This window comes from Haemaphysalis longicornis, unplaced genomic scaffold (genome assembly GCF_048455015.1).
Source record: "Haemaphysalis longicornis isolate Haplotype H1 unplaced genomic scaffold, Haemaphysalis longicornis Haplotype H1 scaffold_1, whole genome shotgun sequence".
Classification (NCBI taxonomy): Eukaryota; Metazoa; Arthropoda; class Arachnida; order Ixodida; family Ixodidae; genus Haemaphysalis; species Haemaphysalis longicornis.
The window spans coordinates 376178028-376193214 of record NW_027526203.1 but is presented as its reverse complement, the minus strand read 5'-3'; the positions used below and the strand labels follow the sequence as shown (position 1 = coordinate 376193214).

Here is a 15187-nt window from a genome sequence, read left to right as displayed (position 1 = left end):
CCAATCCATTCCAAATCTAATCCAATTCAATCCAATCCAATGCTCCTCGCGCTTGCGCAGCACGGCCCTTCGAGGTCCACGCGAAACTGCTCAACCTCAGCCAGTGTAGCTTACGCTACAAAACTCACGCTACAAAACTCACGTCTACAACAACTCCGTGTCGGCTCGCTTCGCAAGCGCTCCAGGCCGCATGACGTAACACCTGCTTCCGCTCCGCTTGCTAGGAGCGAGCGCTCCTTCCAGTCGACGGGTCATGTTAGAAGGTCTCCTGAACTGCACCCCCCTCTCAGCCGCTCATCCGCGTCTGCTTGCGTTATTTCGCCTGCGAGGCAGAGAGAACGTGCGCTTTCGCTGGCTTTGATCTAAAGTTGGCTTTTTCGTGAGGTGTTATGTCGCGGGATGATATATTCGCGACTACCAACCTCACTGTATCGCAGCTGCAACTGATGTGTACAATGCGCAGGCATCAGAGTTGGCGCATTGTCAGAATATTTTATTCCAAATCCTTACCCTGACTACACAAACGAAAAAACCGGAGCAATATTCAGGGGGGCTCTGATCACCAGGCACAGAGCCAGTTGGGCAAGTGTTAAGAGCAGGGGAAAATGATAAATCGGAGTATCTTATCTATAGATAAGCGTTCGCAAATTCAAACCGTGCACATGGTATTCCTGAAGTGGCTGCAAAGGCTGAAGTAAGATGGTAGCTTTGATGAAGCAATGATTTTTTCTCTTTTTCTGGGACCTGATGAGCGGTATCAATACCCCAAGACTGAATCACGGATAGCTGATGATAACCGGCCGAGCTCAGTTTAAAACTCCCGTTTCAGCGCTGTGAATCTCGTTATCCCGGTTGGCGTTGCAGCACGTTGTCGGCAACCCTGACGAAAATGGATGTGTTATTACTAAATGACGTGCTCGAACAAGTCTTCTATCGCCCCTGCAGACTACTTGAAGAGCGATTTCAGGCTTTTATTGTCGTTTCTTACCATATTCCGAGGGAAATGGGTAACAAACAAAGGATTTTGGACTTCAGATTACCCGGAATTCGGATTGGTGGTGTCTGGCAAATCTTATGATGTACCTCCAACATAAAAAAATTCAAGGAGTTCAAATATGGTTAATTTGCTGGCCAATATATGAAGTCATGCCTGTGAATCCTGTGGGGCGATAAGCAGAGTTAAGCCAGCTAGGAGCTTTGGTGTTGCTGTGTGCGGGCTTTTTCCTGCTGGCACTACGCATGAGAGAGAGAGAGAGAGAGAGAGAGAGAGAGAGAGAGAGAGAGAGAGAGAGAGAGAGAGAGAGAGAGAGAGAGAGAGAGAGAGAGAGAGAGAGAGAGAGCGTTTATTATGCTCGCAATGATGGAGACTGGCTACGACGAAGCCAATAATGGTGCCATTGTAAATACTGCAGCACTGATTAAATGACCGTTCGTTATATCCGAGAAAGCCAATAGTTTTGTTGCGCTTCGCTGATGAAGGTGGCTTTAGCAGTTCACACCACTTAATGAACGATGTCTGTCATCAAAGTACGGGGTTTAACGCGCTGTAACTATACCTCGGTTACGAGGTGCGCCGTTGTGGGGAGCTCCGGACCAATTTTGACCCCCTGGGGATCTTTAACGTGCGTAGAAATATCCACACACTGGAGCTTTCGCTTTTCGCCTCCATCAGAAAAGCAGCAACCACGGCCAGGATTGAATCCGCGTCCTTGGGCTCAGCAGCGCAACCCTTAGCCACTGAGCCACCGTGGTGGGTTTTCTTCATATCTTTGGGCTCCAAGCACTGTTGCAAGGGAACACCGTACGGATGCAGCGTGCTGCCCTTCAAAATGCTGCACACTTCTAGACTAGGGAGTTTCTGCGCTTCTGATGCCAACGCTAGTGTGTGAGCCAGCCGAAAAAAAAAATTGCCAGAACTTCTGTCCTCACCTGTTCACGTAGAGCTGCAGACCTTTGAGTTTTTTTTTCTTGCGAAGCTTCCCTCCTCAAGTGGAATCTGGTAGACTCAAATAATGGTGGTAAGCCTTGCATACCTACCAACATGAAATTACCCAGGTCGTCGTTTGTGATGTGACGTAAGCGGGCGTTACGGAAGCCCGACTTCAACGATTATCGCAGAAGCACGTCAAAATCACGAACCCCAGCTCCGTCTGCTCGTCGTCCTGTCCCCAGAACTCGCTCACCGGGCAGCGCAAGAAGAGTAGGAGCGGAACTGGCAACCACCACTCACGTACTCAATTACGCAACACTACCGACTACCGAAACAATCCCCGATCAGACCCCGAAAAAGCAAGTAATAATCCTGAGAAGGCTTCGAGAAGACTTCAAACGAACACATACCTACACCCAATACGCCATCCATCCCACCCTTTGCTACCCCTCGGTATTTGCTGCCAAGCCGTGGCCTCCAAAAACATATTCCCTTTATCCTTAGCCCCTTACACGAGCAACGGAAAAGTAAGATGACCCCGGCAAGCAGCTACAATTGCGTGCGGAACACGCTCGCTTTACAGGTATGTGTCTAACTCTCGAACCCACGTTTACGTTCTGTGTCATCAAATTTGACACCATTTTTTGCGGATCTGAGCATGACGCTTCCATAACAATCTATGCCAAAGCAAACAGGTCAAAACACACCCCGCATAAAGTTCTCATTGGAAGACGTTTGGCTTGGTGATTGGGCTGCTGACGTAACTCCCACGCCTCGTCAGTGGACGCGTGTATACACCGTCTGCAAAGATCTTTAACTTATCCACGGCCCATATGCAGATGCACCGAACTGGAACCTTAATTTTTGTGATCGCCCGAGGCAGTGACAGCGCGATCTACCCGAAATACAGAAGCGCTCGCGTCGGTAGCGGCGACAGCGGAAATATTGGCCGATGCTAAAACGCAAGCATTGCGGCGACGACTCTAGCGATAGCAGCGACCACACAACTACCGACATTCCGACTTCCGATGCCTACAGCTTTCGTAATTCTTTACAAGCGGGGTAGGCCTGTATATGTACGAGTGACAGTACTTTCCTACAAGGTATTTTACAACACTATTGCATATCTTTCTGACCTATATACGTATGCACCATAGTAACTAGAAAGACGTATGTAAATCGGCGATGACTGTAGCAGAATTATGACAGCGAAATAAAGAACGGCTACACCGTGTTTTGAGTGCGCTTTTCCGTTTCTGTTCTTTTTGCTTCGTTGTTGTTGCTTTTCTTTCTCAAGGATGCGTTACGTGATCAGGAGAGTCAAGAGTGAAGGGAAGAGAAATCTGTTGTGCTTGTGTTTGTCGGGCCTGTCTCGGTGGTGTTCTCTCCTGGCGCCATCACACTGGCGTACACAGCGCTGACGAGGGGGTTCGCGGGCCCACACGAACCCTTGAAGTCGTCCGTGCTGATGTCCCACAGCATGACACCGGCCAGGGAGAGGTTCCGTATCACTTGCATCTTCTCCGTGATGCTGCGGGCGTCGTCAAAGTTTACCCACTCGTGGTGCCTGTCAAAAAATAAATAAATAAAGATCGCAAGCTTGACTATGGTGACCAATGTTATATATCGCCGTAATTTTTAGAAGTCCCCGTAGGTCGTCTCCCCCATAATGCTCCATAATAACCAATCGAAGTTGCCTAGTGTGCGAATTCGGGGAATGATGAAGCCCAAGATATGACTTGAAAAAAAAAAATGCATGTGCGCCGAACAACACGCAAGGCATTCAAGTTGTTTTGCACTGCGCAATGCACCAGCGAACATGGCGTTTTTCACTCAAGTTGAAAAAAACTCTGCAACATTTCCGATAAGCGCTTCCACTCTCCTTCGCGTCTGGATGCACCGCGAAAGCTATAGTTAACTCCAGCACGGAGCGGCACTGCGTGATTTGCTCGTCGCACCAGATACCGCTTCCTTTTTTGCTTTGCCTTTGCGGCTTTCTTTTCAAAGTGGCTATCGAATGCCAGAAACTGAAGGAAGGCCGGCCAATAGCCGCTACACAGCTGTAATGACGTAATTCCAGTTGTCTAAGAACGCCAAGTTCGTGAAAGAGAAAAATCTAAGCAAGTTTCTAAGTTATGTGGTCAGCATAGAACTTTAATTTTTGGTTAATTAAGGTACGTTGCGACCCCCTAATCTAAATACTGTATGTATTGGTTGACTACGCTCTGAAAGCATTTAAGATTTTGAAAAAAGTTAAGAGTCTTTCAGGGCCCCTTGAATGCTCGGCCCCCTCCATTCACCGACCACTTCAATTGGTCATTCTGGAGTATTGTGGTAAAGACGCCCTGCAGAGACTTCCTAGAGTGGGCCAGAGCAAAATTCCAAATCATTCCTTAAACCAAGGTATTATTACCTAAACTATTAATAATGATAATTACAGTCTACATGTTTACAGTTGTGTGCATGTTCTTATATGCAAATTGTTGTCCATTGGGTTATGATGCCTTATACTTCCATGAGCTGTCGCTGCGACTGGCTCGCTGGAAGTGGCGATCCTTGTAAGTTTTTACTTCGGCTAGCAAAACTTGCATGAATTTGACAGCATTTGCAGTGGAATAAAACTTAAAAATTCACGCTAGGGTTTAAGGCCGCCGAAGCTACTCTTAGGCTATAAGAAGCCGATGTGGAAGGCCGCGGATTTTTAAAGCCATGGGTATCTTTACACGCGCCAAAATTTCGACCAACCGTTGTTTTTCGCCTCCATCACAAAAACGGTCGCCGCGATATGCAGTAAAATTGACCGATCCATGCCGACGTCTTCGCGCTTCACTGAGCAAGGCAGTGGAATTCTAATAGAACTTGTATCGAAAAGTTGCGACGTTTTAAATGGGGTGAATAAAAGAGCGGAGGCAGAAAACACGCGTTGCATAATTAGCTCCGACATGGCCAAATAAAAGACCTGTACCAAGTACCTTGATAAAATTTATTGTAAGGCGCCAAATTCGAGTTCAACAAGGAGCTTCAGTTCTTAAGCATCCGCGGACGCCGGCCGACCATGCACCCAAGCTGTCATATTTCGTGGTTTGAAATATTGAACGCAATAAAGAAGTGGCGCGCATTGGTCTGCGACCAAATGATTACACAGCCTCGCTGGACGATTCTTTGATCCCAGAGTCACGATAATTTACGGCGAAACAATCGAAGGAATTGCTGGTCACCCCACTGTTCACTAACTTCGTTCGTACTTCCCTCTTGGGGAGATTACGTAATCAGAATCCCTCGGCTCAAAACGAAAATTTTCAGGAGCGAATTGAGGAGGAATGTTAGTGACTTTTACAGTGGAGCTGTTTAGCCATCGCTTGCCGTGATCGCGACGGGGCAAGAAAAGGCCAACGAGGGGCCGCCTCGAGAACCACCGGAATGACGCCCATCGGGTTGTCGCCGTCGTTTGACGCTATCCCAGTATCTGCAATTTCCCATTTGCATCTATATTTTATGGGTATTCTCTGTTCACGCACACTTTCCATGTGCTATACGGGCTATAACTGGTCCGTCCGACTCTACGGACGCGCGAGTACGTAGGCAAAGTCGACACTGCTAAAGCTATGGTGAACATGATGGGAAAGAAGAACACGACTTTCTAACGGCCTCTTATCGAGATAAAAAATAACGCACGTACATCGGTATGGAAACTCGGATCACGACCTCCACATTCTAGAAGAAGCTGATGAAGTAACTAGACAGTGTAGCTCACTTCAAAGCCCCATAAAAAGACCCCAAGGCAGCCAAGCGCCAAGCACTCACTACAGCACGCCCCGCATTCTAGGCGTAGCCTCCGCACGTAAAATCGCGACTGTAGCAAGGAGGCAAGGCTCGAGCTGAGGTGGAACATGATCTTTCATCCCCATTCCGCTTCTGAGAAGTGCCGTAACTCCAAGCCGCTAGTAGGCCACTCAATTGCGTACTTGGCTCCTTTATTGCACGGACAGGTTTCTCCTCGGCGTCATTTTATTGAGACAGCCACCTAGACGTGCTATACGTAAAACCATAGGTCGGCAAAACAGAGAGAACTCACTCAAACTCAATCACAATTTTTTTCATTCACGCTGTACTCAATCAAACTCAGACTCAAAAAGTTCGTCTGTTCACAAAATCACTCGTACTCACTCATCAAATACTCATTTGTAATCGTACTCACTTGTACTCAAACTTATTTGTCCTCACGAGTATTCGTACTCAATCTGTACTCATGAGTACTGAATCTGTACTCATGAGTACTCACTCTATACTCATGACTACTCAATCTGTACTCATGAGTACTACTCATTCTGTACTCTTGAGTACTACTCATTCTGCACTCATGAGTACTAAATTTGTATTACTCACGAATAATCAACTTATCTGCACTGTTAGCTAGGTCGTAGCTCGAATGAAAAACTAAGTAGAAAAATAAATTGTTTAATTGATTAGAAAAACACAGGTTACATATAAATCAGGACAGAGGAAGAAAACGTCTGACGCGGTGCACTGTCGTTGGGCGACTTACTGCGCGAAGGCAAGTACATGTGAGAAAGCGAAACGGAACGTAAGCACTCGCGTTGCGTCTGGCGTCTCCTCTTGTTCTCAGGCCGGGTCGGGCTCAGGGGAGCTCGGGGCTTAACGGTGCAGCCGTGGCCGTAAAATGCGTTTTTCTGCGTGTTATTGGGGGCAGCTTTTGTCGTCCGTTTTCTTGTTTGCACTACTGTTTGCACTACTGTACTCAGGAGTGCATATACTCAAGAGTGCAAGCACTCGCAAAAACAGTATTCATGAGTATTGTACTCATGAGTGCTGTGTACTCATGAGTACTGTGTACTCATGAGTACTGTGTACTAATGAGTACTGTGTACTAATGAGTACTGTGTACTCATGAGTACTCAAACTCATGAGTACTCATACTCATGAATACTGTACTCATGAGTACTCATACTCATGAGTAGTGTACTCACGAGTAGTGGGCTTACCCCTGTACTCACCCGTCATCGTACTCACTGTTTTTTTCTGGGTGTGTGATCGCTCATCATCGTACTCACTCGTGAGTTTGAGTACAAATGAGTACAAATGAGTGTACTCATGAGTGAGTACGCCGACCTATGCGTAAAACGCGTGTAGGTTTCAAACCTATAAACGTTTTAAACCTATAAACCTTGGTCGCAGTTAGCACAGAACCGGAATAATTGGAGATTAATGGGAGAGGCCCTTGCCCTGAAGTGGGCGTAGATACGGTGATGATGATGATGATGATGACAACGACGATGATGATGATGATGATGATGAAACATTTTAAAGTGTAGTCAACACAGTAGTGCACTTTTATTTCAGAGGAAGTGAAGCGCCCACCAATGATTTAAGCTACCAACGAGCTAAAGAAAGCTTAGCCGCATCATCGCCGACCCTTGCTCCCCCCGGCATCGTCATGAGCAGTGTGCGTTTGTATCACCGTGTGCGGCGCGTGGGCCCTGCAGGCATGCCAAGCCACGCGAAGCAACAATGAAGGCCGCGGTTCTGGGCGGTCACCAGTTCTCGCCAATCTTTTCTACAGCCGCGATTCCACACCGATAATATAGGGAGGCCACAACGTCGTCCCACGAGTGAGAACCCACGAGTGATTGCTGCCTCAGCGCACTGCAGCACTCAGGAGCGAGTGCTGAACAACCAGTGAGGTAAGCGGTGGATGTGCTTCGCGCCCTCCTCGTTGTGTGGCTCATCCAAACCACGTGACATTTGTGCGGGAAGTTCAAACACGATTTGCAACAACATACTCGGCGGCGGCGACGCGCAGCGGGATAACGGCTGCAGCGCGGGCCGCCGTGCGTTCGCTGATCACGCGAGCACTTGCTGAGACGCAGCCGCTATGCGCCGTGACCGAGAAAACTTCAGTTCACGCTGCGCACAAATTTCGCATTAGGGAGTGTAGTGATCGTCAGCTGCTTTTTTGATCTGACCAAACTTACACCGATCGATTTAAAATCTGCTTCCCTTCAAAACGCAAATGCATTGCGGGGAAGACTATTCCAGGAGCAATATTGTCCGCCTTGTATCAACATATGAAATTAAAACCCATTCTTTAAAGAATGCGTTTTAATTAAAGAAAACAGACACTTTAAAGTGTCTGTTTTTTTTTTCGACACTCTCCGGAGTCCAGACTTCAGAGGGCCACTGACATCATTGTAACAATAGCAGGAGTACTGTATAATTCCATTTTAAAATTTCCTCAGTAACACACCAGAACAAAATTACCCGGATAATTTAGGGTGGTGTATAGACGCTGCAGGCACACTTTGTCTACGACTAACGTTTCAAACAGTCGCGACGTGATGGCGGTGTGAAGATGTGATACTGCACACATTGAATTTAAAGCATCGCCTTGTCATATACTAACAGCTTGGTTTCAGGGTGTTTCATTTTTTTAGATACACAAGTTCATTCGTCAGGGTTTGGTGAATGTCGTGCTCACGCTCCGCCACTAAAATTGCAGCGTCATGACCGCGCCGGGGGCTAGCGAATGCTCCAGATGCTAAGTAACTGTGACCAGAACACGTGCATAAAATGGTGAGTTGAGCTCCTTACCAACGTTCATATCTGCGAAAACACCGCCTATCCAAGCTTGGAACCATAGAATGGCTTCCATTAAATAAAAAATAGATGACGTCATGCACAAACCGCCAGAACTCTGGAACCTAATTCATAATTTAGTAAGCTACCAATAGCTGATCCCATCCACCACTCCATTGCCTCAAGGTGCGCTTTAACAGGATGGCAAGTTGGGCGAGTTGGTGCTGATTCATCTCGAAAAACAGGCGCGGAAAGACGTAGACTAAGAAGAGAAATACACGTCGTCCTGTGTATTTTCTTTTTAGTCTACGTATTTCCACGCCTGTTTTTCGAGATCAAGGTGCGCGTTGGCAGCTCCACTTTTCTGCTCCAGAATATTTCTCAGAAAACGTGCGCCTGGCGCATCAGTCCACCTTAAGGCTCAGATAGAGCCATAGCTGTGGTCAGCCTTGCCCATGGGGCGGGCTTCCCTGTGAAGCAGTTGCACTGATAAACGTCAAGACCATCCGTGCTTTTTTAGCGCGCGCCGAACATTTGTACAGGCGGCCATTTGTACTTTAAGCGAAGCTTTAGTGTTCTCACTAATGGCGTCTGTAACATGAAAAAAGCCCTGCAGGACAGCCGCCTTTCTCTGACAACACTCTTAATAAAAAAGGTCGTAAAAAGGTAGTAACGGCCGTATTTACTAACTCCTTACAAACCTTACTACCCCGCGGTTTTGTACGTAGAGGCTCTGGCACTAACAACTGCATGGTTAGTAAATTAACTGAGTGTAGGAAGTGGTAGCACTAGATTTAGGTCGTGCTTATGACTAGGTTGTGCATGGCCAGTTATTAAACGCATGCAGCTCAGAAAAGTGCTATCGCTGGGACTTTACTAGTTGGGGTAGTGGTGCTTACTGCCTGCTTCGGTTAGTAATTCTGACAAGTGCTACATTTACTACCTCCAGTTACTAAGTACCTAGTGTATACTGGGACAAGTAACTTGTTAGTATTCCATTAGTGAATGCTCCGACCTTTCATCATCACCAGCCTATCTACGCCCACTGCAGGACAAAGGCCTATGCCATTATTCTCCAATTACCGCGGTCCTGTGCCAACTGTGACCAATTTATCCCCGCAAACTTCTTGATCTCATCTGCCCATCTAACTTTCTGCCGCCCCCTGCAGCGCTTGCCTTCTCTAGGGATCCACTCTGTTACCCTTAATGACCAGCGGTTATCTTGCCTTCGCATTACATGCCCTGCCCACGTCCATTTCTCCGACCTTTAAGAGTGAATGATTATGAACGATCGTGGGTGAAGAGAAAGAAAAAACGCTTCAGTGGCCGGAATCGAACCTGGGTCCCTCGCGTTATTAAGGCGGCTCCATTTCGACATGGTCGAAACTCAGTTCAAGCTCAGACGACAACCAAAGAATCCGTCATGAGAAAGCTTCGCATTCAACCATCGTCGTCGTCAGACGGAGGGGTGCATGAATTTTTTTGTCCCCACATCAAACAAGCGCCGCGGCCAGCATTCGGACCGTAATTTTGCGCTCAATGTACAGCGCCCGAGTCACTAAGGCCCCGTTGCGGCCGCTCATCGCCCACGCAGCAGTCCCATATTCGATACATGCTGCGAAGCGACAGCACTATTGCCGGTGAAAGGTCGGCTAAAATCGACAGGCATCATTGCCCGTGTTTACATGGCTGCGACAGAAGCGCAGTGAACCAAGTTTCCGTTACATCCACGCCACGTAAACAGCACGCTGCGCTCTGAAGTTCCAGGGAAGTCGCAGCTTCCGCAGGCTTGGACGCATTGTCTCGCCGCTGCCCTATAGCTCGCTGCGATGCGCTTCTGTTGCAGCCGTGCAAACGTGATCACTGTTTCGATGTCATGTGACCTTGCGACAGTTATCGCTTCTATTGGCCTAACCAGACTCAGCACTGCAAGCGACCGCGGGATGGGGCCGCTGGAGGAAAAGACCCGTTATCGTAGGATATAATGTATGCATTCCTCCAAGCAAAATTTGTTCGTTAGTACACACTAAACTTTTTACACCCTAGTTGCCTAAAAAGGTGTATAGGTGTAATAAGGGCGGTGGAAGGTCATTACACTCTTTTTAGGTTCTACCACCTTGAAGTTTGCACACATTTTGTGTGGCAAAAGGGGTATTGATCGACTGCAACACTCTCAGTTTTCTGTAGGGTGCTAAAAGGGTGTGCAATGGGTATTTATTATTTGATTACAGAAATGATTATTAAGACAATACACCTAGTTTCATGCACTTCCACCTCTCCGATTTTGGAGTATGTTCGAGTCCAGCGCCGTAACTTCTCCTTTCGATGCAGTACGGCTCCGCTCATATTGGGATAAATTATCGTTATGGTATTAACCGTTATTATGCTATTATACAGAACACTAATCACTGGTATTCCCTAAAATTCTATTCTTATTACTGACGAAACTTAAAAATGAAACTTAGAAAACGTGTCGTGAATTAAGCAGAATGAAAACACAATTTTTGCATATTGTATGTGTGGTTTGCTCTTATCTATACGAATGAATTTCGTTTGAAAGGTACCAAAAATTAATGCCCTGAATGCACAAACTAACTTTTTCGATTTTCTAGTCCTCTGCAAAAGCGGTGTTGCAAGGTGGTTACACCCATTTTTTGTTCTTCTCCCCACACTCTTTTGCACATTTTCTGGGTACACTCTAATACTTTAAAGAGGTGTTGTGCAGGGGTGATTAGGTTGGTGGCAGGTGGTTATACCTTTTTTCTTAGTGCTCCAACACCCTTACTTTAGATGTGGGTGTAATTACACCCAATTTGTGCAGCGAAAAAAGGTGGTGGCCGACTGAACACCCTCAGTTTTTTGTTGGGTGTTGAAAGGGTGGGACACGGGTGTTCAGTTGTTAATTAGGCCCACAGAGTGAGGTACAAAACATCCCCCTGCTCGTAGAAAATGTTGAAGTCCACCCCCGTAGCTCCCCGATTCGAATGAGTACGGATCCTTACAATACAGGATAAAATTGTCCTTCTGCTATTAACAGTTGCTAGGCGGTAATTATACAAAGCCCCAATCAGTGTTCGTCGCTTGAACAATATTTTCTTGTTAGTACTGATGAGACTTAAAGATTGCCGTAAATCAAATAGAATGAAAACACGAGAATTGCACAGTATAGTAATGGTTTTTTCGTATCAATAAAATAGAATTTTTCGAAAGGTATTGAAAAGTAAGTACCGCGGATGCACACACTACACTTTTTGTATTGTAGTCCTCTCCAAAACCTGTGAAAATTGTTGCGAGGTGGTCGCACCTTCTTTTTGTGACAACGCCGTTTTACACATTGATAGGAATGGTGAAATAATAAACACCACTCTAGGAGGGTGTTGAGTGTCGAATAGGTGGTTGGTAAGTAATAAAATTCTATGACCTTGATTGATTGATTGTAGGGTTTAACGCGCCGACGCAACGCAGGCGATGAGGCGCGCCGTAGTGGAGGGCACCGGATTGATTTTGACCACCTGGGGAACTTTAACGTGCGCCGAAATCTCGTACACACGGGCGTTTTTGCTTTCCGCCTCCATCAGAAAAGCGACCGCCGCGGCCGGGAATCGAACCCGCGACCTCGTGCTCAGCAGCGCAACGCCTTAGCCACTGAGCCACCGCGGCGGGTCAAAAAAAAAATGTTCATGGTAATTGTCTGTCAGAAGCAACCTTTTGACTCAATCTGTCAAAGTTGCTTCGAATACGAGGTCGTAGGTTAGAGAGAGAGAGAGAGAGAGAGAGAGAGAGAGAGAGAGAGAGAGAGAGAGAGAGAGAGAGAGAGAGAAGGGGGGGGGGGCTTTTCCTGAGCAAAAGGGGCGCAGGGTGGCCGCCGGTTTGAGGTCGGCGGCGCCGATGGCAGCGCTCGTTTCACCAACGCGGCTCGAACGCCCGGGTTCGAGCTCCCCAGCGAACCCTTCCATTGCTCGTCTCGAGTGATTAAAAGAGAGGGATTATAAGGACAACCCTGCACAGAGTGGGGGAAGCGTGGCGCGAGTTCAGCATGCAGGGCAATGAGGTGAGGGGTAGAGGAAGGGGTGGATGCAATTCAGCGCCGCCCTGCAGGGAGATGAATGAGTTTGGAGAGGGCGCCAGGTAGGCGCTTTCATATGGGCGGGCTGGGGACGTGCTAGGGGCTATTTACGGCAGGTGAGGAGATAATACAGGAGTATGTCAAGGTATGTAATCAGGCGGACCTAGAACCACTACTAAGGTACGCGCTTAAGAGGAGAGTGTACTAGAAGGAGTTGAGTATGACGAACGGAGCGCTCCACCTGAAGCGGCGGCTGTAAGTTGAATAGAGGGCGCAGCGGGCGAAGTGGATTCTTGCCGACTGCGTTCGCCAAGGCGCGCGGCATCGCGCGGGCCGCGCTTTTTCGCGTTTCGCCCAATTTTTATGTAACAGGAACGCCAAAGCGACAGCGGGGTATAAAAAAAAACATCTTGGAATAAATTAAAAGGAACTTTTAGAGGCTTTGCGGCAGCAGCGTGCCCTGTTTTTTTTTCTTTTTCAACGAAGTACTTCCAACGCGGAAAATAGAACGACAGACGAACGGAGGTGATAGGGACAAGCGTTGGAGTACCAGTTTCCACTACTTCTTTTCCGTGTTCACCCTTAACTCTCTCGACGTAAAATGCAATAAATAGAAAAAACATGGGCAGTGCTACATGAACTTTTGCTACATCTGTTTAATGACACCGGGGCATTTCATTGCAGCGCCAATGAAGCAAATCGAGGAATCTGGCCATATTTTCATTTTACACAAGCTTTCCAGCATGTTTTCTACGAAATAATGATGTTTAAAATGTTTCGGTCTTAACCCAATTCGATAAAAGCATATATAATGCTGAAGTGTGCATGCCAGTTATTCAGACGGGAATGCCGCATCATGATGCGGCATCATGCTGCAGTGTAGAGCACTGCTGGGCCCGGGCTGACCCGAAAGCGGTTTATCGGTGGGCCCGGGCTTGATGCCACAGGCCTGGGCCGGCCTCGGGCTTGAATTTATGGGCCTGGCTATTAATATTTCCGATGTGAATTGTAGAAAAAAGCATTAGAAGGGATGTTATGAGTTTATTTCAACGCTTCTCTTGACGTTAGTTCTATGCACTGTTCTAAAAACGTGTTTTGTAGGTCTGATAGTTCCTGTTCATGTACTGCATCAACATTTTACATGTTGGGGCATAACATACCGAAGATACGATTAGAAGGGAATGCATGTAGCACGGAAGGGATTAATTCGGACAACCTGGAACTCGATCTATGTCTACTGTGCACGGTTTTTACATGCCGCACCCGATGAAATGCGGCAGCCGGGGCCGCAAATCGAGCTCGCGGGCTAGGGAAACAAAACCGCTGAGCAACCACTACAGACAAAACATTTCAATGCACTTACTCGTGGATTAAAACGCAGCTCAAAAATTTCAGCATACCATCGTGTGTCCGAGACAACCATAATGTTACGTTGCCAAGAATCTGGTCATCAAATGTGATCGTGTCAGATCTGATTTAATTAAGAATACTAGCTTTCATTACCCCGATGTGACACGAACTGAAGACAGTGGAAGAAAAAGTACATGTGTGCACTATTTAACTCCGGATTTTCGCCTTCAATCCATGACGTGTTGTACAGACTAGATGCTCCGTCTGGTTTCCCGCTGCGAAGACACTCAACCAACTGTAATAAATTTTATTCAGCGTCTAAGGCCGGGCTTGATCACGCCCATGCGGGCCATTCTTAGGCCCAAAAATAAATTACCGGCCGTGGGCCTGGGATTAAGACGACGGGCCGGGGCTGGGCTCACTTATGGATGCCCGGAATAAGTGTGACGGCCCCGCGTCGGGCTCAGACCGGGACAGGGCCTTAAAAACAGACCCGTGCAGGTGTGGAATTTCTATTAACCATATTGCGTTCTTCGCTTTGACTGTACGGCCGTGAACGATGCGCAGCTTTTTGCATACTCCTCGAAACTTTCGATTTTTGTGTATTTGACTACATGCTCTCCCCAGAACACCGCGAATAGACGCGCTATGTTACAGATATACTGCGAATATGCCATTCAGACCATCCCTGGTATTTTATTAGAGCAATTAACGCTCTTATTCACGGGCTTTGAATAAATATAAAGCTCCTGCAATCTACCGTAATTAATTACAGTTGGATTTGCAGATAAAACGAATTATTGTGAAGACTGCTTCGGCGGAATTAAAGGTCGAAAGCACGAGATTGCTAGCAAATGTCGAAAATGTCAAGATTCGATAAACACAAGCCCTTTTTCCCCAAACATTGGCACTAGAATGAGACCAACAATTTTGATCATCAACAGCGGTATCCCGTGATACAAAAGAACCACGTCGCGTCAGCAGAACAAGCGACAGCTGGTCAAAATGTTTGTTCATGGCAATTTGATGCTATGCCACTTGGAAACTATTGCAATCTGTCATGACCCCTGCGAGGGGCGCATCCTTCGCTCAATACTTCTACGTCGGGCGCCATCCAAGGCACACCACGGGCGATTCTCACTTCTTTACCATCGGTAACGTGCGTGCAGTCACGGTGTATGTAGCAGTACTCGAAGTGCAGCTCACACACCACACAGTTTTGTTTCTTAGGTTGATCCGCGAGCTTC

The 15187-nt window shown here is 47.2% G+C and overlaps 1 protein-coding gene across 1 annotated transcript in view; it reads right to left on the bottom strand.

Annotated features, from left to right (window-relative positions):
- Positions 1-586: 586 nt before the first annotated feature.
- LOC144155118 (endochitinase-like) overlaps positions 587-15187 on the bottom strand; it is a 129172-nt gene continuing 114571 nt past the window's right edge. Inside the window, exon 5 of the mRNA XM_077686371.1 lies at positions 587-3497. Within this exon, the coding sequence (XP_077542497.1) occupies positions 3251-3497 (247 nt within the window). The 3' untranslated portion in view covers positions 587-3250. The remainder of the gene's footprint in view (positions 3498-15187) is intronic.